This window comes from Chiloscyllium plagiosum, unplaced genomic scaffold (assembly GCF_037043375.1).
Source record: "Chiloscyllium plagiosum isolate Xiang-an unplaced genomic scaffold, Cpla_swu_hap1 HiC_scaffold_44, whole genome shotgun sequence".
Classification (NCBI taxonomy): domain Eukaryota; kingdom Metazoa; phylum Chordata; class Chondrichthyes; order Orectolobiformes; family Hemiscylliidae; genus Chiloscyllium; species Chiloscyllium plagiosum.
The window spans coordinates 19,780,233-19,801,916 of record NW_028270182.1 but is presented as its reverse complement, the minus strand read 5'-3'; the positions used below and the strand labels follow the sequence as shown (position 1 = coordinate 19,801,916).

At 48.9% G+C, this 21,684-nt stretch overlaps 1 protein-coding gene and 1 pseudogene across 4 annotated transcripts in view; both read right to left on the bottom strand.

Moving 5' to 3' along the window:
- The window catches only part of LOC122548357 (neuronal tyrosine-phosphorylated phosphoinositide-3-kinase adapter 1), a 42,567-nt gene that overhangs the window by 12,535 nt on the left and 8,348 nt on the right, over positions 1-21,684 (bottom strand). For 2 of the 4 annotated variants that reach the window (XM_087982928.1, XM_087982926.1), the window contains exons 2-4: positions 13,521-13,765; positions 8,123-8,421; positions 6,259-7,599 (exon numbers count right to left, since the gene is read on the bottom strand). In XM_087982928.1, coding sequence (XP_087839054.1) covers positions 6,259-7,599; positions 8,123-8,421; positions 13,521-13,720 — 1,840 coding nt within the window. In that variant the 5' untranslated portion in view covers positions 13,721-13,765. Of the gene's footprint in view, positions 1-6,258; positions 7,600-8,122; positions 8,422-13,520; positions 13,766-15,452; positions 15,568-21,684 lie in introns of those variants that run through there. The other 2 variants (XM_087982927.1, XM_043686902.2) reach the window with 2 other exon arrangements.
- On the bottom strand, positions 118-1,895 carry LOC148137356 (uncharacterized; annotated as a pseudogene).

Sequence of the window (21,684 nt, the reverse complement as noted above, 5' to 3'; positions counted from 1 at the left end):
TGGATGGTCTGGGAGATGATGGTTTGGTGGTGGGAGGTGGGGTCAAGGGGGCAGTAGGAGTTGGTGTCCGCGAGCTGGCGTTTAGCCTCAGCGGTTAAAGGTCGGTGCTCCAAACTACCACCGCGCCTCCCTTGTCTGCCGGTTTGATAGTGAAGTTGGGGTTGGAACGGAGGTAGTGGAGGGCTGCACGTTCAGAGGGTGAGAGGTTGGAATGGGTGAGAGGGGTGGACAGGTTGAGACAGTTAATGTCGCGGCGGCAGTTGGCTATGAAGAGATCGAGGGCGGGTAAGAGGCCAGCACGGGGTGTCCAGGTGGATGGGGTGTGTTGGAGGCGGGAGAAGAGGTAGTCAGAGGTTGGGCGAGAATCCTGGTTGAAGTAATAGGTGCGGAGGCGAAGGCAGCGGAAGAATTGTTCGATGTCTTGCCGCGTGTTGAACTCGTTAATTCGGGAGCGTAGGGGGATGAAGGTGAGGCCTCTGCTGAGGACTGATCTTTCATCCTCAGAGAGGGGGAGGTCTGGAGGGATGGTGAAAATATGGCCGGGCTGGGAGCTAGGACCTGGTGTGGGGCTGGTGCTCGGTGCGGGGGTGGGGACGCATGCGGCGTGGTTGTTGTGCAGGTGAGTGACATCATTAGGGGCGGAGGTAGATGTGGCGATGGCAGAAACGGTGTTGTTCCTGGTGGCTGTGGACCCTGCGGAGGCTGCAAATCTCTCAGCAATGGCCTTCCTGGCGATCGTGGAGGCGGTTGTCTGGGCGGCGATTGTGGAGGCTGCATGGTCGGTGGGGGCGGAAGTGACGTCACGATTCGCGGCGGCAGTTGCTGCAGTGGCCGCGTGGGTCATGGCGCCCGAGCGGTTCCGGAGGCCAATGGAAGATACTGGAACGGTCGAGGAATCCAGAGTGTGGGGGTAAGTACATGAAAGGTTTTGGTACGTACTGTCTTTAATTTCCGATATGGCTAGGAAGAACTATTTGTTTGGTGTATGGATTCTTCTGAGGATGAAGAGTAGTAGAGGTCCTTTACAAGTCTGTGAGAGCTGGGGTAGTGCTGACTGCAGGGAATGTAGGTAGCGGCACATGGCTGCAAGCGTGGAGCGGAGGATCCGGAGGGAGGTCTGTTGCTGGAGGCTACGGATTTGTTGTAGGTACTGGTTGTCCTGGTTGGGTCCAAATTTTATTGGTCGGAACATAGTCCGGAGTCCGTGCGGGATCAGTCGGTTCCGTAGGCAGGTGCTGAGGAAGGAGATGTGGCTGCGGTAGCGAGTCTGTTTGATAACGTGACTGAAGAGCTTCTGGGCAGAGGAGATGACCTTGGGGTGCAGTGAGAAAAGGGACTCACTGAAATCCTTGTAGAGGGAGGAAGAGAGCTTCTTCAAGGAAGACATTCTGGCAAGAGGATTCACAGTAGGTTAAAATCAACTAGGAGCAAGTGAGGACTGCAGATGCTGGAGATCAGAGCTGAAAAATGTGTTGCTGGAAAAGCGCAGCAGGTCAGGCAGCATCCAAGGAGCAGGAGAATCGATGTTTCGGGCATAAGCCCTTCTTCAGGTAGCCTGGTGGCTTGGGGGTTAGCACTGCTGCCTCTCAGCACCAGGGACTAAGGTTTGGGTTGGTGGATCTTGCACATTGTTTCCAGTTTCCTCCAGTCCAAAGATGTGCAGGTTAGGTGGATTGGCCATGCTAAATTGCCCATGATGTGCAAAGTTACAGGGATAGGGTAGGGGGATGGGATGCTGCTGAATGACCTGTTTCCACACTGTTGGAATTCTAGGATCTCAATTTGAGAGACAAGGCAAAAAAGATAAGACCATAACATACAGAAGGTAAAAACAGGGACTGCAGATGCTGGAAACCAGAGTCTAGATTAGTGTGGTGCTGGAAAAGCACAGATCAGGCAGCATGCGAGGAGCAGGAAAATCGACGTTTCGGGCAAAAGCCCTTCATCAGGAATAGAGGTAGGGTGGCTGCAGAGTAGAGAGATAAATGAGAGGGGGGTGGGGGTGGGGAGAAAGTAGCATAGAGTAAATGACCTGGGGGTTGCAGCTAGAGAGCGACTCAGATTCTTGTAGAGAGGAGGAAAACGTCTTCAAGATAAGCATTTGATTTTAACCCGACTGCGAATCCTCTTGCAAGGATGCCTGCCTTGAAGACATTTTCCTCCTCTCTACAAGAATCTGAGTGAGTCTCTCTCTCACTGCAACTCCCAGGTCATCTACTTGATGCTACTTTCTCCCCACCCCCCTCTCATTTATCTCTCCATTCTGCAGGCACCCTGCCTCTAGTCCTGATGAAGGGCTTTTGCCTGAAACATCGATTTTCCTGCTCCTCGGATGCTCCAGTCTGCTTCGCCATTTGATAAGGGTTGACATGTTTCTCAACCTCATTTGCTTGCATTCTCACCGTAACCTTTGATCTTCTTGCTGATCAGAAAGTCAATTTTAAGAACAATCAATGACTTGGCCTCCATGGCCTTCTGCAGCAAAGAGTTCCACAGATTAGCCATCTTTTGATGTAGGAATGCCTCACCTCAGTTCAAAAGGTCACCCCTGCACCCTGAGGCCATGCCCCAAATTCTAGTCTCTCTTACTATTGGAAAGATCTTCTCTCAGTATTCCGTAACTTTCAATCATTTCACCACTCATCCTAAATTCCATATTTTCATTGGTGCTCCATGCCGCTCCGACTAACTACTCAAAATACCCAGTAAATTAACTGAGTTACAGCAGAAGGATGAAAACTTAAAACAATTATATCAAAAGGCACGCACAGAAAAAGAATCTGAATGTATCCCTGAATGTTACTATCTTAAAAATGACGCCTTAATGAGGAAATGGAGAGCATCACATATTCAGGCAGATGAGAAATGGGCAGAAGTTCATCAAATCTTATTGCCAGTAGGGTATAGAAAGGAGGTGTTGTGAGTGGTGCATGAGCTACCATTTGGGGGTCATTTAGGAGTGAGGAAAACACAGGCTAGAATACAAAGCCATTTGTATTGGCCTGGTTTGCACAAGGACGTAGGTGAATTTTGCCAGACATGTCATACATGACAGGTAATTGGAAAACCACAGACTGTAATAAAACCCACACCTTTATTACCTGGGCGGCACGGTGGCTCAGTGGTTAGCACTGCTGCCTCACAGCACCAGGGACCCAGGTTCAGTTCCAGCCTCAGGCAACTGACTGTGTGGAGTTTGCACATTTTCCCCGTGTTTGTGTGGGTTTCCTCTGGGTGCTCCGGTTTCCTTCCTCAGTGCAAAGATGTGCAGGTTAGGTGAATTGACCATAGTGTTAGGTGGAATAGTCAGGGATAAATATAGGGGAGTGAGTCGGGTGGGTTACTCTTCGGAGGGTCGGTGTGGACTTGGGCCGAAGGGCCTGTTTCCACACTGTAGTGAATCTAATCTATAGAGTGCAAACCCAGTGTCCTCAATTGCTCCTCATATGACATGCCCTTTATTCCTGACATCATTCCTGTAAACCTCCTCTGGACACCCTCCAAGGCCAGCGCATCATTCCTTAGATATGGGGACCAAAACTGCTCCCAATATTTCAAATGCTGTCTGACCAGAGCATTGTATTGCTGGGGCTACATATCAGCTCTTGTATCGTAGTCTTCTTGAAATGAATGCCAACTTTGCATTTGTCTTTGTAACTACCAACTGAACCTACATGTTAACCTTCAGGGAGTCCTTGTTCAGGATTCTCAAGCCCCTTTGTGCTTCAAATTTCCAAAGGCTTTCACTGTTTAGAAAACAACCCTCACCTCTACTCTCCCTATCAAAACGTATAATCTCAGACTTGCCACACTGCATTCCATCTACCACTTCTTTGTCCCTCCACTTATCTAAGTCTTCTGCAAACTTTGCGAAATGCCTTCAGTCCCTTCATAAAAGATTGCTAATGTAGAACATGAATACTTGTTGTCCTAACACTGATGTCTGCAGAACTCCACTAGTCACTGGCTGCTATTTTGAAAACAAAACAGATTATACACACTCTCTCCCTTCTGCCAGTCAGCCAATCCTCTATCCAGGGACTGTTTCATAACCAAGACAAACTGCGCAATGCCAAGTATATTAGCCAGATAACCCAGTGACTAGCTGATCAAATCTGACCCACATATCATACTGTTGCCCAGCAGCTCCCACATACTACAGCTGCAACACATTAAATGGAATAGAGCTGACTGGATAGGCAATGATTTAATTTGGGTATTAAATTGGCAAGTATAATGTCTAACTGTAATAATGTCTCCTGATTTAAGCCAATTGGCTCAACAAAAGAAGTGGATGAAATATCCACCAATCGGGCGTTTTTTGTCATGTCATATTAGTTCCCATCAGAAGGAACAAGTTGAAAGACCACTCTTTGCCATCGTTCTATGGCTCACTGTTACTGCCCTTCCCACAGGTCTACTCTTCTCTTTATGAAACAGTTAATTCTGCTCTATTTCCTGCTCCTTACAAAACTCCTCTCATCCACTCCTTATGAAGCTATTCTCTCCACACACTTGTACCGCTTTAAAAGCGCAGATTCCTCTTTTCTGTTGCTCATTGTTTTGAGTGATGCTGACTTGCTGCACACACTTCACAGTCTGTCAGAGTCCAGACTCTACTCAACCAGCCCAGGGTGGCAAATCCCGAAACAAAATTCTACATTTGGACAGCATTTGCTGAACAATCCCAAGCACGCTTGCAACAGCATTAACCACCAATTTAAGAGAAACAGTTGAGCTCTCTCAGCCACACATTTACACTCACTAGGGGTGATGCACACTCAGATGCCAGGCCCCATTCTCTATAATGGAAAGAATAGATGAGAGCCCTATGCCTCTTTAGAATTAACTATGAATTTTGGGAACAGTTTCTTCATGGCAATGCTTCAACCAATAAATCAAGTTGCCAAATAACCCCCTTTTTCTCCAGTCAACTAAATTCTAAAGAAATATTTCTGTACTCAAAACATTAGCTTTTCCTTCACAGATGCTTCCAAACCTGTTAAGTTTCTTGAACAAGTTGTTTTTTGTTTCAGATTTCCAGCCTTTGCAGTTTTTTTATTTCAGTATAAACAGCTGTGATTGTTTGAAATTTGGCATTCTTGTGTTCGCCCTGATAAGTGCAAGATAGAAAACTTTGACAACATGTCTCTCTCTTCAGCAGTGTAAAGGAAAAGTATTCCAGAATGTCCCAGATCATTGGAATCATAGTTGATTGACATAGTGGGGAAAGAATTCAGACTCAAAATCCTCCATTGTACATTACCTTAATGCATTCAATGGCCACTTTAAACAGAAGGGCAGTAAAACTATATCACTTGTCCCATCAGGCTTGGATGCAACACTACATCCTCAGTCACCAGTGCAGATGTTAGATTGGCCTTCTTAAGGGTGAATTATTAAAAATAACTGGCCTGGATGGAGGCCCCAGTCGCGCATTCAAATCCTGTGCAGACGAGCTGGAAAAAGCACTCTCAGACATCTGCAACCCTCCCGTACTACGATCTAAAGTCCCCACCTGCTTCAAGACGACCACAATCCAGTAGTGCAAAAGAAAAAACATGCAGCATCGTCCAGTGGCTCTGACATCCATAATTATGAAGATTGGTCACAGCTCACATCAACTCCAGCCTCCCAGACTACCTTGACCCCTTGCAATTTGCCTGCCACGTGACAGGTCCTCGACAGACCCCCACCTCCCTGACCCTTTACCCATCTCTGCAATATCTGGACATGGATACCTAATTATTTACCAAATCTCTGCAATCAACACCATAGTTCCAAATAAACTCATCTCCCAAGTCTGGGATGTAGGCCTCCGCCTACACAGACCAGTGCATCACTCCTCCTGTCCAATGACTTAATCTTTACATCCAGTTGCATCAGGAAAGCGACCAACACAATCAAAGACCCCTCCTAACCCAGTTATACTATCTTCCACCTGCTTCCATCTAACAGAACAAACGTACAAACAGATTCAAGAATAGCTTCTTCCCTGCGGTTAGCAGACTTTTGAACGGACCTCTTTAATGTTAATTCCGTTCTGCACCTCCTTGGCAACATCGTATCCTATACTGTGTTCTGTTACCCTGATGCACTTGCATAGAACAATCTGCCTGTAAAGCACATAAACACTTTTCACTGTACCCTCAGCACTCGTGACATTAATATATCTAATCAAATCAATCCAATCAACCTTTGGAGCATGCCACTCAACCCCCAGAGATCTGTCTGCACACCTTTCCCAGGTCAGCTTACCTTCTGGGTCCTGTGCCTTCCTGCTGCAAGGCAGATTTCGCTGCCAACCGTGCCCGGAACTAGCCTTCCCAGGGGGGCTCCGTGCCTCTGGGTTGGTGACTGAACGTGGACAACAGATGTTGGTGAAGGCTGGTGCTCTGTCTTGTCCTTGGGTCTTCACCGTTGCATGGTAGACAGCGGGGCAGACCCTCTGGGCTGAGCCAGGTTTGAGACTGTCATAGGCCGGAGGGCGTTTGCAAGCCAGTGGGAGGTAAGGCCACACTAGGGAGCCTGGGCCAGGCAGGCTAGGGTGCTCCAGTAGCCCATGCGCCACTGGCATCTTGTAGAGGCTGGACAGAGGCCGGGAAGGGGTGCTGGCTTTACTAATGGAGCAGAACACACTTTGTACACTTGAGAGTTCTTTGTCCACCTTCTGGTCACCAGAGGCCTGGGTGACCAGTGAGTGGGTGGTGACTTTCACAGAGGAGCAGATGACACTGAGTGATGGGGGCTTGTCCCTCTCAGCCTTCTGATAAACATGGGTCTGACGGCCTGCTAACGCTGACTGGGCCAAAGCCTTCATGGTATGGGATGTGGGCAGTTCCTTCTCAGGACGGTGCTGACCAGATGTCTGTGGGGGAAGGGGCGTTGAGTGGCTTCTCGCCCTCCCTGAGGGCACCATGACACCCTGATGCAGCCCATCCTCCTTCTGCACTCTGGGAATCGGCTGCCCAGCAGACTGGGCATCTCCTGGGGTGGGGGCTGAGTCGCCATGTTGCAGGACAGGGAGCTTGGAGCCAGGCTGGCTGGCGACAGTGAGGGCAAGGGGAGTCTTGTAGGCCTTCTGGGAGGCGGACTGAGGGAAGGCCAAGAGAGGCGGACGATGCAGGAGAAGGTTTGGAAAAGGGGGAGGAATGTCATGGGGTGAGCCTCTGGAGTCAGCCTGGTAAGGAGCCTTGGGACCCGCTTGGCTCAAACCTCTGCTTGTACTGGATTTCGGGAAGACAAACTTGCTCCACTTTGCTTCCCGTGTGGCATCTTCGGGTAGAGGGTACTTCATTTCCTCGTAGATGGCCTCACTGTGGTCTGAATCTTCATCAGCTGCACTCTGCTCTTTGAAAACATCTCCGACCATCTCAATGTAGACTGGCTCCTCCTCCTCGCCTGCCACCTCTTCCTCCGAGCCGCAGGGAGGCTCAGCGGGTGGAGTGTACCTGGGCCCAGATGTCACAGGGAGGGAGGCCCTGCCAGCAGAGGCTTCGTCGAAGGACACGGAGAGCTGGGTGTTGGGGCTCCGCTTCGGCTTCAGGGGTGGGATCCTCCGCCCGCTGTCTCCTGCCTCGAGGCCTGGCCTCTGCATTACTGGAAGGAGAAGAGAGAAACAGGTGATTGCTGCTTCCTGGGCACAGACCATGGCTGCCATGTTGAGGAGACCTAGAGGAAACACTTACCAATCTCTAGTGCCTCTCTCCACCCTTTATCCTCCCCTGAGCACCTTTCAACCAAAATTAGTCATTCCGAAGTGTCGCTGGGAAACATGACAAAATCCCACAAACTTCAATGGCAAGGACATCTTGGTTTTTAATATGGCGGCAGCTGAGGAATGAACATTACCCACAGAGCACTGGTGTGAACTCCACTCTCATACTCTTCCTACAACAGTGGGCATGGGATCTGCAGTTATCAATTGTGCTGTGTCTGATTAGCTGAGTCTGTTTACTATTGCTGCTCACTGTATTTGATTAGTTAAGCCTAGCGTGGACCCAGAGAACAGTAAACAATGCTGTAAGGAGGGCTGGAAGCTAGAAGCATGAAGACTCCGTTTGAAAGCAGTGTGAACAAAGTTCTGACACACCTGGCTGGTACATGACCCAATATTGCTCACCTTTCTCGCCCTTTGATCCGAGTCCTTCATCCCCGCTGCTGCTCCTGCCCTCAGGGCACAGGCTGAGTTTGGTGCTGGGATGACGCCTGGGCTTGCTTGGAGGTTTTCTGGTACAGGAGTGTTCGCCGTTCTCCACACTGCCCACTGAGTGAAGTGACAGAGAGCGGGTGGTCATTCCACTGGCACATGGGTGTGGCCCATGCTCCTGGGAGGCTGGCATGGTCATGAAACCCATTCGGAAGTGCTTGCGGAAGGAGGCGAGATCCCGCACCCTTCCCAGTCCCCCATCCTTGCAGACACTTGGTCGGGAAGAGGAGAAAACGAAGAGGGGGTGGGGGATGGGGCAAAGCAAAGAGAGACACAGACAGACCAGGAGGGGGGTGTGGAGGTAGCAAGGAAAGAGGGACATGGAGAGAAAGGGAAGAGATGGAAAGAATGACGGAGGAGAAAGAGAGAGGAAAGAGAGTAGGGAGGAGGTTAGGAGCAAGAAAATAGAGAAATGAAAGGAGAGAAAGACAGGGAAGGAAGCGGAAAGAGGGAGAGGGGAAAGACATTGAGAGAATCATAAGTAGGTTAAACAAAGGAAAGCAAAGCTTTTTCCTGAACTGTTTACAGAACAGGAGTCAGTGAAGATCATCAAGCACAGGGGCTGAGGTACATGGTAGTATGAAGGTTACTGTTCTGCATGAGTTGAAGTTTGCAAAGCAGTAAAGCCAGGAGAATGCTGGATTAATGCAAGCCAGATAGCACAAACAACAACATGCTTATGACTCTGCTTTGGTAAGTGCAGTTTGTTGAGGAATGAATATTGACTAAGCTATAAAGGAGATTGTGGGCCTTTTGTTCAACCAGGAGACCTGATTGGACGCAACATTACACTCTAAAAAATGATGCCTTTGACAGTGCAGTAACTCCTCAGTCCTGATTCTGGAGTGTTAGCCTATATAGGTCTCAAAACCTCAAAAAGGAGTGCTCTAAATTGCACACCCACAACTCAAGGTTGGAATTGTATATGTCAATGAACAGTGGCCTGAGGCTAATCTCACTGTGCTAGTGCAATGTTCAAGACCTGAGTTTTTGACTGGTTGGAGGTCATCTGAAGTGGAGTTCTTTGGAGAGGTGAAATGTCCTTCGGAATCGTAAAGAAACAGACATGAGTTTGTTCAAAATGCATATAAACCTATTGGAACTATCAAGGCAGTTGTTAACAGAACTGCTAGGAAACTGTCAAATTAAAGGCATTTGAATTTCTTACCATTTAGAAATTTGCAAATATTGTCTGCAATGTTTAAATAAAATACTCAGCACTATTTCGTTCTACCTGCTAACATAAGCCTGATGGATACCACTACTCAATCAGTGCCGCATGACTGATTTTACAAGCTTTTGTGATTACAATGTAGTATCCATAAGTTCACCCTTCATTGGAAACTCCAGGCTACCACCTCTTTGAGGTGAAGAGGGTGATTGAGGAGTACTGCAATGGATGAATTTATATGGATTTTACCAAAGCTTTCAACAAGGTCCCTCATGGTAGGTTCACCCGGAAGATTAAGATGTATGGGATCCACAGTCACTTGGCCATTTCAGATCAGCTTTGGCTTGTTCACAGAAGTGTGCGCGTAGTGGGGGAAAAGGGTGTTCTTCTGGCTGAAGGGCTGTGACTAGTAGTGTTCTGCTCCATACTGGGACCTCTTGTCTGTGATCTACACAAATCACTTGGATGAAAATGTAGATGGACGGGTTAGTAAGTTTGCCGATAGCACAAACATCAGGGGAGCTGTGGATAGCGTAGAAGGTTCTCAAAGGATACAGTAGGATATAGATCAGTTTCAGACATGGGAGGAGAAATGACAGATGGAGTTTAATTTTGGCAAATGTAAGGTGTTGCACTTTGGGAGATCAAATGTTAAAGGAAAATATACAGTTGATGGCAGGATGCTGAACTTCATTGACATAGAGGGATCTTGAGATCCTAGTCCACTGTCCCTGAAAGTAGGTAGGGTGGTAAAGAAATCGTATGACATGCTTTCTTTGTTGGTCACGGCATGCAGTACACAAGTGAGGAAAGTGATGATGCAACTTTATAAAACTTTGGTTAGGCCACACTTGAGTACTGTGCTCAAATCTGGTTGCCAGGAAGGATGTGGAGGCTTTGCTGAGGATACAGAAGAGGTTTACCAGGATGCTGCCTGGATTAGACAGTATGAGCCATAAGGAGAGGCTAGACAAACTAGAGTTGTTTTCTCTGGAGGAGACCTCATAGAAGTTTATAAAACTATGGGATGTGTAGATAGGACGAACAATCAGAATCTCTCCCTATGAGGTTAGATTAGATTAGATTACAGTGTGGAAACAGGCCCTTCAGCCCAACAAGTCCACATCGACCCGCCGAAGCGCGACCCACCCATACCCCTACATTTACCCCTATACCTAACACTACGGGCAATTTAGCATGGCCAATTCACCTGACCTGCACATCTTTGGACTGTGGGAGGAAACCGGAGCACCCGGAGGAAACCCACGCAGACACGGGGAGAATGTGCAAACTCCACACAATCAATCAGTCGCCTGAGGCGGGAATTGAACCCGGGTCTCTGGCGCTGTGAGGCAACAGTGCTAACCACTGTGCCACCATGCCGCCCAAACTGTATAATAATAGAAGGTATGCATGCAAGGCAAGAGGGGAAGTTCAAAGGAGTTGTAAGGAACAAGTTTTGATTGCCCAAAGTGCAACAGCTTACACTTACCAGAATTAAACTCCATCTGCCATTTCTCCTCCCATGTCTGCATTGGGTTAATTAATGATCTTTTGGATAGGCACATGAAAAAGCAAGGAATAGAGGGATATGGACCATGGGCTCACAGAAGAGATTAACAATTTGGCATCACATTCAGAACAGAATCGTGGGCCAAAGGCCTGTTCCTGTACTGTACTGTTCTATGTTCTAAGTGCTTGTTCTTTGGGAGTTTTTTTAAAAAAAAAAATCGAAGGTAGACTTTCTTTTGTATTGCCAAGTTCATCAATAGACTTTGAATTAAATTCTTAATCTCAATGTGTCCTGTGGTCTGCCTACATGGGTTCTGAGTTGATAAGGATGACAGAAGTGAAAAACATGATGATTGGGGACAAGGGTTAGCATAACTTAGCACTCAATAAAACACCATTAATTGGTATAATATAGTCCATGTCTTCCCAAGTTAGCCCTCAGATCATAAAACATAATTCCTGTTGACTCAGATGTCTTGAAGTCTTTAACAACATAACTAGCCAGACTGCTGTAAGACCCTGACTTGCAGAGTCTGAATTCTGTGCTTAAGCCTATATGGAGTAAATATACAGTAACAGCAAACAGACTACTATTACCACCCCACTAAAGGGAAGTGGGTATCATTTTACCAGAACATCTCGTTGTAATGGCCCTTAACCATCTTAAAGGTAGCATAGCATATAGTTATAGCATGGAACCAGACCCTTTAGTCCAACTCCTCCATGCCAACCAAGCTTCCAAACTACACTAGCCCCACTTGCCTGCGTTTGCCCCATATCCTTCTAAACATTTCCTATTCATATACCTCTCCAAATGTATTTAAAAAGGGGTAACTGTGCCTGTATCTATGCTTTCCTCAGTTCATTTCACATATGAATCACCTTCTGCGAGTAAACGTTGCCCCTCCTCTTTTTAAATCTCTCCTCTTATCTTAAAGATATGCCCTTGAATTCACTTATTCTGGGGAAAAGGCTTGGTTATTCACCTTATTTATGCCTCTTATGATTTTATAAACTTTTATAAAAGTCAGCCTCAACCTCCTATGCTCTAGTGAAGAAAATTCAAGCCTTTCCTTTTAACTCAAACCTTCCAGTCTTAGTAACATAATTGTAAATCTTTTCTGCACCCTTCCAATTTGACAATATCGTTCATATCACAGAGCGGCCGGAATTGTACAAAGCACTCCAAAAGTGTCCTCACCAACATCCTGTAAAATCGCAACATGACACCTGAACTCCTATGCTGAACGGTCTGAACAATGAAGGAAAGTATACCAAACACCTTATTTACCACCTCTGTCTGGGATCAATGTAATAATAAAACAGGCAAAGGGGCATGGGTAGCAGAAAAAGGGGCATGGTGGGCAAAGGTTGACATGGACAGTAATGAGGGGGAAATGCACTGTGGATAGAGCAGTTTTTGGTATTATCATAGCTTTGACCAAGTATTGGCACAACAAGACTATGGTCTTTTGCCCAGCAACCCTCTACATATCAGACAGCCATCCTCATGTCTACGGATGGTGGCCATGACTCCCATGTTTACTGATCCAGGCATGAAATTCAAGCCACAATATCTGCTCCTTTCCACTTCTTTTTTTAAAAAGCTAAGACAAAAGTACAATTCGAGCAAAATCAACATTCCACCCCACCCCTCTAAGTTTTCATTCTACCATTACCCAGCCTATATGGCCTCAGCCACTCCTGAAGCCTGATGCAGGAGCGGTGGCTAGGATGGAAACAGTGAGATGAGGCGATGAGATAAATGAGTATAAACAACTTAACTTTCAAAGATTTGTGGTAGTCAAAGTATGGCCCAAGACCTAGCAATCGTGCCTGACGATCTAAGTTTCTGGGAATGGAAAGGGCAAGTTTTTTTGGGGGTAAAGAGAAGGAGGACCAGATGGTAGAAGGTGGGTGAGGAAGAGGACAAACAAACATACAAAGCCAGGGCAAGGGACAGATGTATATGAAAAAAATGGGTGAGGAAGGAAAAATAGAATGGCAGAAGGAAGACGAGCATTGGTCAATGGAATACCTTTTGAAGTGTGGGCATGGCTGCCATGCCAGTGAACCTTGGTACAGCAAGATCCCACAAACTGCAATGACAGAGTAAGATCAGGTGATTAACCTGACGATATGCTCAAAGGTAGGAGAACTTAAACAGGTGGTGACAAGAGTTGGAGATTGCGCTCGAAGAATCTCAGCTATTGAGTAGAAAGACAGCAAGACAGAAACGGTTAAGTGACTGATAGAGAGACAAAGGTAGAGAACTAGAAAGTAGGAGAGAGCTAGAGACAGTGATATACAGAGAGATTGAGGTCAAAAGATGGACAGAATGATAGAAAGGGTCACAAAAGAAATCAGAGGCACAGAGAGAGACGCAGACAGATTAAGATTTGTGAACATGGAAGAATGAGTGAAAATATGGTCCCTGTCTGAAACACACCAACTGCTGTCCAGAGGCAGTGAAATCACAATAAGTGGTTACAAAGCCCAAAACATGCATGACATCCTTCTGAGGTCAATACTAGCCCCTGTGGAGCATAGCTCGGGAATGAACAGTTACTCCAAGCTGGCAATGGAGCCAGACTACAGTTTATATACAACCTCTTTTGGATGACTTACTTTTTCTTTGATTCATCTTCACGATGTTTCCATTCCATCTTGGTTTTCCGGTACAGGAGATTCATCTCGTCTCGGAGACACCTTGGCACCTTGCCTGTGTCACAGCTTTGTTTTGTCAGTGATGTATATACTTTGAACCCCTTGTCTTCAATGAACTGGAGGAAGCTGGTGATGGCTGCATCCTGCAGGCCACTTGACATCTTCTAGAGCTGAACCAATGGGAGGAAAGCAGTCTGCAGCAGGCCCTGCCAGTCAGGAAGTATTTTAGAATTAGTACAAAGTAAAACTTTGTCTACACTGTTCCCAAATACCCCCAGGACAGAAACAGAGCAAAGCAAAACACTCACTACACTTTCAAAGTCGAAAGTCAACTTCTGTTGAGAATCAGAGTTGCTACAGTGTGGAAGCAGGCCATTTGGCCCATTTCGTGCACACCTCCCTTCTGAAGAGTGCTGCAGTGAGACCCCCCCCCCACCCAACCTCCACCTTGGCCCAGCCTATTGCGGTGACCCCACATTTTCAATAGCCAATCCACCTAGCCTACACAGTTTTGGACTGTGGGAGGAAAATCAGAGCACCCGGAGGAAACCCGGAGACACAGAGTGTGCAAACTTCACAGAGAGGTTGGAATCAAACCACGGTCCCTGGGCAGTGTCAGGCAGCAATGCGAACCACTGAGCCACACCCCTACTCTCTTTAACAAAAAGAGGCGGCCCTCTACTCTCAAACTGACAAAGCACCATAGACACTCTCCTTACTAAGCATTTGTAGGACAGGGACAACACAAGCTTAGATAGAGTAAAACTCCCCTACACTTTCCCCAAACACTCCATGGATAATGGGGACAATATGGGGTTACATAAAAGGTGAAGCTTCCTCTATTTCAAACAATGCTCCATGTACTTTTTTAAACTGAAAGCAAAGCTGCCTCTATCTTTTAAACTGAAAGTAATGCTCCTTTACACTGCTCCCATTAAACAGACCAGAGATAAGTGTAGTATGAGGTTACGTACAGAGTAAAAGCTCTTGCTATTTTAAATTGAAAGCAAAGTTCCCTCAATAACGTACCCATCCAAAGATCGAGACAGGAGATGGTGCATAAAATCTCCCTCTACTCTTCCGAACTGAAATCAAACCCTCTATGCTCTTTAAAACAAGAACTAAAAGATCCTTTAACACGGATGCCATCACAGGGTTAGATACAGAATAAAACTTTCTCAACTCTTTTCTACCTTTACACTTTTGTTGCTTAAACACACACATCCACATCCTGATTCACATGCTACTGCAACTTAGTTGAGCTACACACAGAATCAGCGCTGTGACACTCAATACCAGTAGATACACACACACACACACACACTCAACCCTGGCACACTCATTCCTCCTGGACACGTACTCACACACATAGCATTGGTGCTGGGACATGAAGTCCTACTAGACACAGAAACACACACAGAGTCACAGAGATGTACAGCACGGAAACAGACCCTTCGGTCCAACCTGTCCATGCTGACCAAATTTTCCAAACCAATCTAGTCCCACCTGCCAGCACCCGGCCCTCCAAACCCTTCCTATTCATATAGGTATCCAAATACCTCTTAAATGTTGCAATTGTACCAGCCTCCACCACTTCCTTTGGCAGCTCATTCCATACACGTATCACCCTGTGTAAAAAACATTGCCCCGTAGGTCTCGTTGACCAGACCAAACTTCCTCAAATATATTATGATAGCATAGACTCCAACTTTTACTTGTTTTAAGGCATTCCAGATGCAATTCGATTGTTTGAACTACCGTCCTTGAAGTAAAACGCACTTTAATCTTACAGTTCAAACAAAAATAAAGAAAAATTAGAATAGCTTAACTCTATTGGAAAACTTAGAAGAATAATAATTATTTAAACACTAAATATCAACTGCTCCAACTTACAAGATGGCAGCGCCTGCAAGATAGGCAGTGTTCAGCCTCCTCTGCCTGTCCAGTCCAGGCGGCCACTTCCTCCCTTCTTTCTTCACCCTTTTTGGCTTTTACCTCCATCTTCCTCCTGTTGGCAGAAGGAAAGGTGGCCAACACAGGACTTTTGGTGAGGTGGAATTCTCAGCAAAGCCAAGGACTCTTGGTTGTGGCGAGCCCGGAGCAGGGGCTCCAGGAATTGGTGAGGTTATGGTGGCAGTAGAGCCAGAGTCTCCTGCTTGCGGTGGGCCTGAAGTAGCGACTCCTGGTTATCAGTGTGGCGATGGCAACACGGAGCATGCATTATGCCGATAGCTGGCGAGGCAGCTGCAGTGCAGCCATAGGACCTGGTATCGGCAGGCCTTCAGAGGGCTGGGCCCAGCAATGAAGAGGTGGTGCCTGAAGAGTGATGACTTTAACACTGGTGGGTCCTGCACGGGTATCGTTAATTGACCGGCTCAGATTTGGGGACTCATGGCGGAGGAACAAAGCCTTATTTCTTTAATCTTGAAGTATTTGAATGGCACTGGATTGTGGTGTCAGTTGAAACTATTCACTGTATTTTACCATGCAGCTCATTATACAGTATAAGTGACAATAAATCATTCCTACAGTAAAATTGCAAAAACACCCATGGAAAAGGCAAATTCAGTAAAACTTCCGGTCACACATGTAATTCTCCAGTCCAGGAGGTACAAATATCAAGAGATGGACACAGAGAGGCAGTGAACAAAGACTCACGCGTTTTGCTGTAGCAGGGACAAATGTCCTACGATTCCAACTAAAACACCCCCAAGATCTTAGAAGCTATTTACTTTATTGTCTTGGAACAGCCCGTTTATCATCTCTACCTAAACCTCTCTTCATAAAAAATCCATGATAAAATACACTACTTAAAGCCATATATCAACACACACAGACACAGTGTCAGCCCTGGGACACTCAGCCCTGTTATACAGACATACAGATACCCAATGCTGTGTCATTCAGTTCTGTAACACATGAACAGTTATGCTGGGTCACTCATCCCGGTCATGTTAAATGCACACACACACAAAACCCCCTTCCCACTGAGTCAGCACCAGGAGACAGTCCCCTATCAAGTGTATACTGATTCAACTGCATCCGGTCAGAGAGTCCTGTTTCAGACAGCACCACTACTGAGTCATTCAGTCCTATGAGAGAGAAACATACACATACAGAGCACTATGATACTCTCAGAACAAAGCAGTACAGCACTGTAACCTTGCCAATTCCTGGATTCTCTGCTCCGGGCCCACCCCAACCAAGAACTGTATATTGGCCTACCATGTCCGCACCAACCATGATACTATTTTAAATTAATTCCCTCTGCCTGCACACAACCCAAATTCCAGTATTCTCAGCCCGTTCACTTGCCTGTCCAAATGCATCTTAAACTTTGCTACTATAGCCGCTTCAACATCCTGACCTGCAGCACATTCCAAGCACCTGCTATCGTCGCACATCTCCTTTAAACATTTCCCCTCTCTCATTAAACCTCTGCCCTCTAGTAATTCCATCCTGGGAAAAGAGACCCTGACTGCCATAATTTAATATACATCTATCAGGACCCCACTTAGCCTCCACCACTTTAGCCAAAATAATCTAAGTGTGTTCAATCTCTCCTTAAAGCCTATGCACTCCAAAACTGGGCATCCTGGTAAACCTCTTCTTTACCCAGTGAGTCCAGATTGATACAGTGACAGACAGACACACCCAGTCAGTGCTGAGAGCCTCAGTCTTCTGTTGCTTGCACACAGACTCAGTGCAGGCACTCTAGTTCATTGTTGCTCACACATGCACACAGTCACAGCTGGATGACTCAGTCCTGTTACACACACGCACAGCGCATTGAGACGAGGGACTGTTACACACCTGCACATTGTCCCTGCAGCGAGTCTCTGAGGGGAAACTCAGCCCTATTATCCTACAGTCACTGATCTCACAGCATCCACACCCAGGGGATCATTAGCTGCCATCTCTACCACCTTCAGATGGATGCCACCAGACACCTATTATTCTCCCCTTCCTGGTTAGCCTTCCGCAAGGACCTTTCCCTCTGGGATACCCCGGTCTACTCCTCCTTCACTCCTAACATGACTCTCCGCAGCCCCATGGCACTTTCCCCTGCAACCGCAGGTGTAACATCAGCCTGTTTATTATCTCCTTCTTCAATATCCAAGGGCCCAAATGAACATTGCAGGTGAGACAAACACACAGACAAACACACAGACAAACACACAGACAAACACACAGACAAACACACAGACAAACACACAGACAAACACACAGACAAACACACAGACAAACACACAGACAAACACACAGACAAACACACAGACAAACACACAGACAAACACACAGACAAACACACAGACAAACACACAGACAAACACACAGACAAACACACAGACAAACACACAGACAAACACACAGACAAACACACAGACAAACACACAGACAAACACACAGACAAACACACAGACAAACACACAGACAAACACACAGACAAACACACAGACAAACACACAGACAAACACACAGACAAACACACAGACAAACACACAGACAAACACACAGACAAACACACAGACAAACACACAGACAAACACACAGACAAACACACAGACAAACACACAGACAAACACACAGACAAACACACAGACAAACACACAGACAAACACACAGACAAACACACAGACAAACACACAGACAAACACACAGACAAACACACAGACAAACACACAGACAAACACACAGACTTTGTGGGGTGAGTTTGTACTTGCAGGGTTACATTGTACTCTGCTCAAAAACTGCATGAATTCATGTAAAACTCCGTTATCTCACTTTTTAGATTAGAATCAATCTAAACATCATGGCATAGACAGAGAACACAGGAGGCTAACACCTTCAACATATTGTCTAGCTATCACCATTGTTAACAACTAACCTGAGAATGCAACTTTTTTAAAAAAAGGTTTTGTGATTTACACATGAAAGAAGTGAAACTGTCATGGTATTCTAAAAGATGAAAGGCTTAACAGACAATCAATTTTTCAATGTATAATTTCAGTTACATTGCACTGTAAATTTTTGCTATAAATTCTGTTAGGATTGAGCCCTCCACTACCACCTGATGAAGGAGCGACGCTCCGAAAGCTAGTGTGCTTCCAATTAAACCTGTTGGACTATAACCTGGTGTTGTGTGATTTTTAACTTTGTACACTCCAGTCCAACACCAGCATCTCCAAACCAGAGGACCCCAGTTGCTTCAAACAGATCACCATCATTCCAATACCAAAGAAAGCACATGCAACGTGCCTTAATGACTTCCACCCAGGGGCTCTAACCTCCATCAACATGAAGTGCTTCGAGAGGCTGGTCATGGCCCACATCAATTCTAGCCTCCCAGCCTGCCTTGATCACTTGCATTTTTGCCTGCTAACACAACAGGTCCACAGTAGATCCCATTTCCCCAGCCCTGCACTCACCCCAGAACATATGGATGACGAGGACATCTACTTCAGACTCAGACTCATCGACTACAGCTCTGTCATCAACAACGTAATCTCCTCCAGACTAATCTCAAAACTTCAAGACACAGGTTTCAACTCCGCCCTCTGAATCTGGATCATCAGCTTCCTGACCCACAGGCCACAATCAGTGAAGATAGGCAACTGCACCTTGTAGATGCAACAGTCAAGACGGCATAACAATGCCTCTTCTTCCTCAGACAGCTTAGGAAATTCAGCCTGTACAGAAGGACTCTCCACAACATTTACAGATGCACCATACAAACCATACTATCCTGCTGCATAATGGCTTGATATGGCAACTGCTCTCCCCATTACCAAAAGAAACTACCAGTACTTCTGTACACAATCAGGACCATCACAGAAGCCAAACACACATTCATTGCCTCAATTTACACTTCTTGCTGCTGGGGAAAGATTGCCAACATTATCAAAGACCTTAACACAACAATCTTGGCAACAGATGCAAACTCTACTTGTAGAATTTTAATTTAAGAATAAATATGGAAAATAATGATATGTATAAGTAACGATTACTATCGGTAAAGTTAATCTTAAATCACTGTGCCAAGTACCAGAGAAAGTGCGGAAACCTTGAAGTTGAGTTTTAAAAAACTGTGAGAAGTTGATATTCAGTTGAACATTAATTGACGGGGGCGCGCGCCAAAGGGGGGTGGGGGTGGGGGGGAACGCGCGCCAAAGGGGGGTTGGGGGGGGGGGGGGAGCGCACGCCAAAGGGGGGTGGGGGGGGGGGGGGCACGCGCCAAAGGGGGGGGGGGCGGGGCACGCGCCAAAGGGGCTGGGGGGGGGGGCACGCGCCAAAGGGGCTGGGGGGGGGGGCACGCGCCAAAGGGGCTGGGGGGGACGGGGAGGAGAGCGCGAAAGGGGGGGGACGGGGAGGAGAGCGCGAAAGGGGGGGGACGGGGAGGAGAGCGCGAAAGGGGGGGGACGGGGAGGAGAGCGCGAAAGGGGGGGGACGGGGAGGAGAGCGCGAAAGGGGGGGGACGGGGAGGAGAGCGCGAAAGGGGGGGGACGGGGAGGAGAGCGCGAAAGGGGGGGGACGGGGAGGAGAGCGCGAAAGGGGGGGGACGGGGAGGAGAGCGCGAAAGGGGGGGGACGGGGAGGAGAGCGCGAAAGGGGGGGGACGGGGAGGAGAGCGCGAAAGGGGGGGGACGGGGAGGAGAGCGCGAAAGGGGGGGGACGGGGAGGAGAGCGCGAAAGGGGGGGGACGGGGAGGAGAGCGCGAAAGGGGGGGGACGGGGAGGAGAGCGCGAAAGGGGGGGGGACGGGGAGGAGAGCGCGAAAGGGGGGGGACGGGGAGGAGAGCGCGAAAGGGGGGGACGGGGAGGAGAGCGCGAAAGGGGGGGGACGGGGAGGAGAGCGCGAAAGGGGGGGGACGGGGAGGAGAGCGCGAAAGGGGGGGGACGGGGAGGAGAGCGCGAAAGGGGGGGGACGGGGAGGAGAGCGCGAAAGGGGGGGGACGGGGAGGAGAGCGCGAAAGGGGGGGGACGGGGAGGAGAGCGCGAAAGGGGGGGGACGGGGAGGAGAGCGCGAAAGGGGGGGGACGGGGAGGAGAGCGCGAAAGGGGGGGGACGGGGAGGAGAGCGCGAAAGGGGGGGGACGGGGAGGAGAGCGCGAAAGGGGGGGGACGGGGAGGAGAGCGCGAAAGGGGGGGGACGGGGAGGAGAGCGCGAAAGGGGGGGGACGGGGAGGAGAGCGCGAAAGGGGGGGGACGGGGAGGAGAGCGCGAAAGGGGGGGGACGGGGAGGAGAGCGCGAAAGGGGGGGGACGGGGAGGAGAGCGCGAAAGGGGGGGGACGGGGAGGAGAGCGCGAAAGGGGGGGGACGGGGAGGAGAGCGCGAAAGGGGGGGGGACGGGGAGGAGAGCGCGAAAGGGGGGGGACGGGGAGGAGAGCGCGAAAGGGGGGGGACGGGGAGGAGAGCGCGAAAGGGGGGGGACGGGGAGGAGAGCGCGAAAGGGGGGGGACGGGGAGGAGAGCGCGAAAGGGGGGGGACGGGGAGGAGAGCGCGAAAGGGGGGGGACGGGGAGGAGAGCGCGAAAGGGGGGGGACGGGGAGGAGAGCGCGAAAGGGGGGGGACGGGGAGGAGAGCGCGAAAGGGGGGGGACGGGGAGGAGAGCGCGAAAGGGGGGGGACGGGGAGGAGAGCGCGAAAGGGGGGGGACGGGGAGGAGAGCGCGAAAGGGGGGGGACGGGGAGGAGAGCGCGAAAGGGGGGGGACGGGGAGGAGAGCGCGAAAGGGGGGGGACGGGGAGGAGAGCGCGAAAGGGGGGGGACGGGGAGGAGAGCGCGAAAGGGGGGGGACGGGGAGGAGAGCGCGAAAGGGGGGGGACGGGGAGGAGAGCGCGAAAGGGGGGGGACGGGGAGGAGAGCGCGAAAGGGGGGGGACGGGGAGGAGAGCGCGAAAGGGGGGGGACGGGGAGGAGAGCGCGAAAGGGGGGGGACGGGGAGGAGAGCGCGAAAGGGGGGGGACGGGGAGGAGAGCGCGAAAGGGGGGGGACGGGGAGGAGAGCGCGAAAGGGGGGGGACGGGGAGGAGAGCGCGAAAGGGGGGGGACGGGGAGGAGAGCGCGAAAGGGGGGGGACGGGGAGGAGAGCGCGAAAGGGGGGGGACGGGGAGGAGAGCGCGAAAGGGGG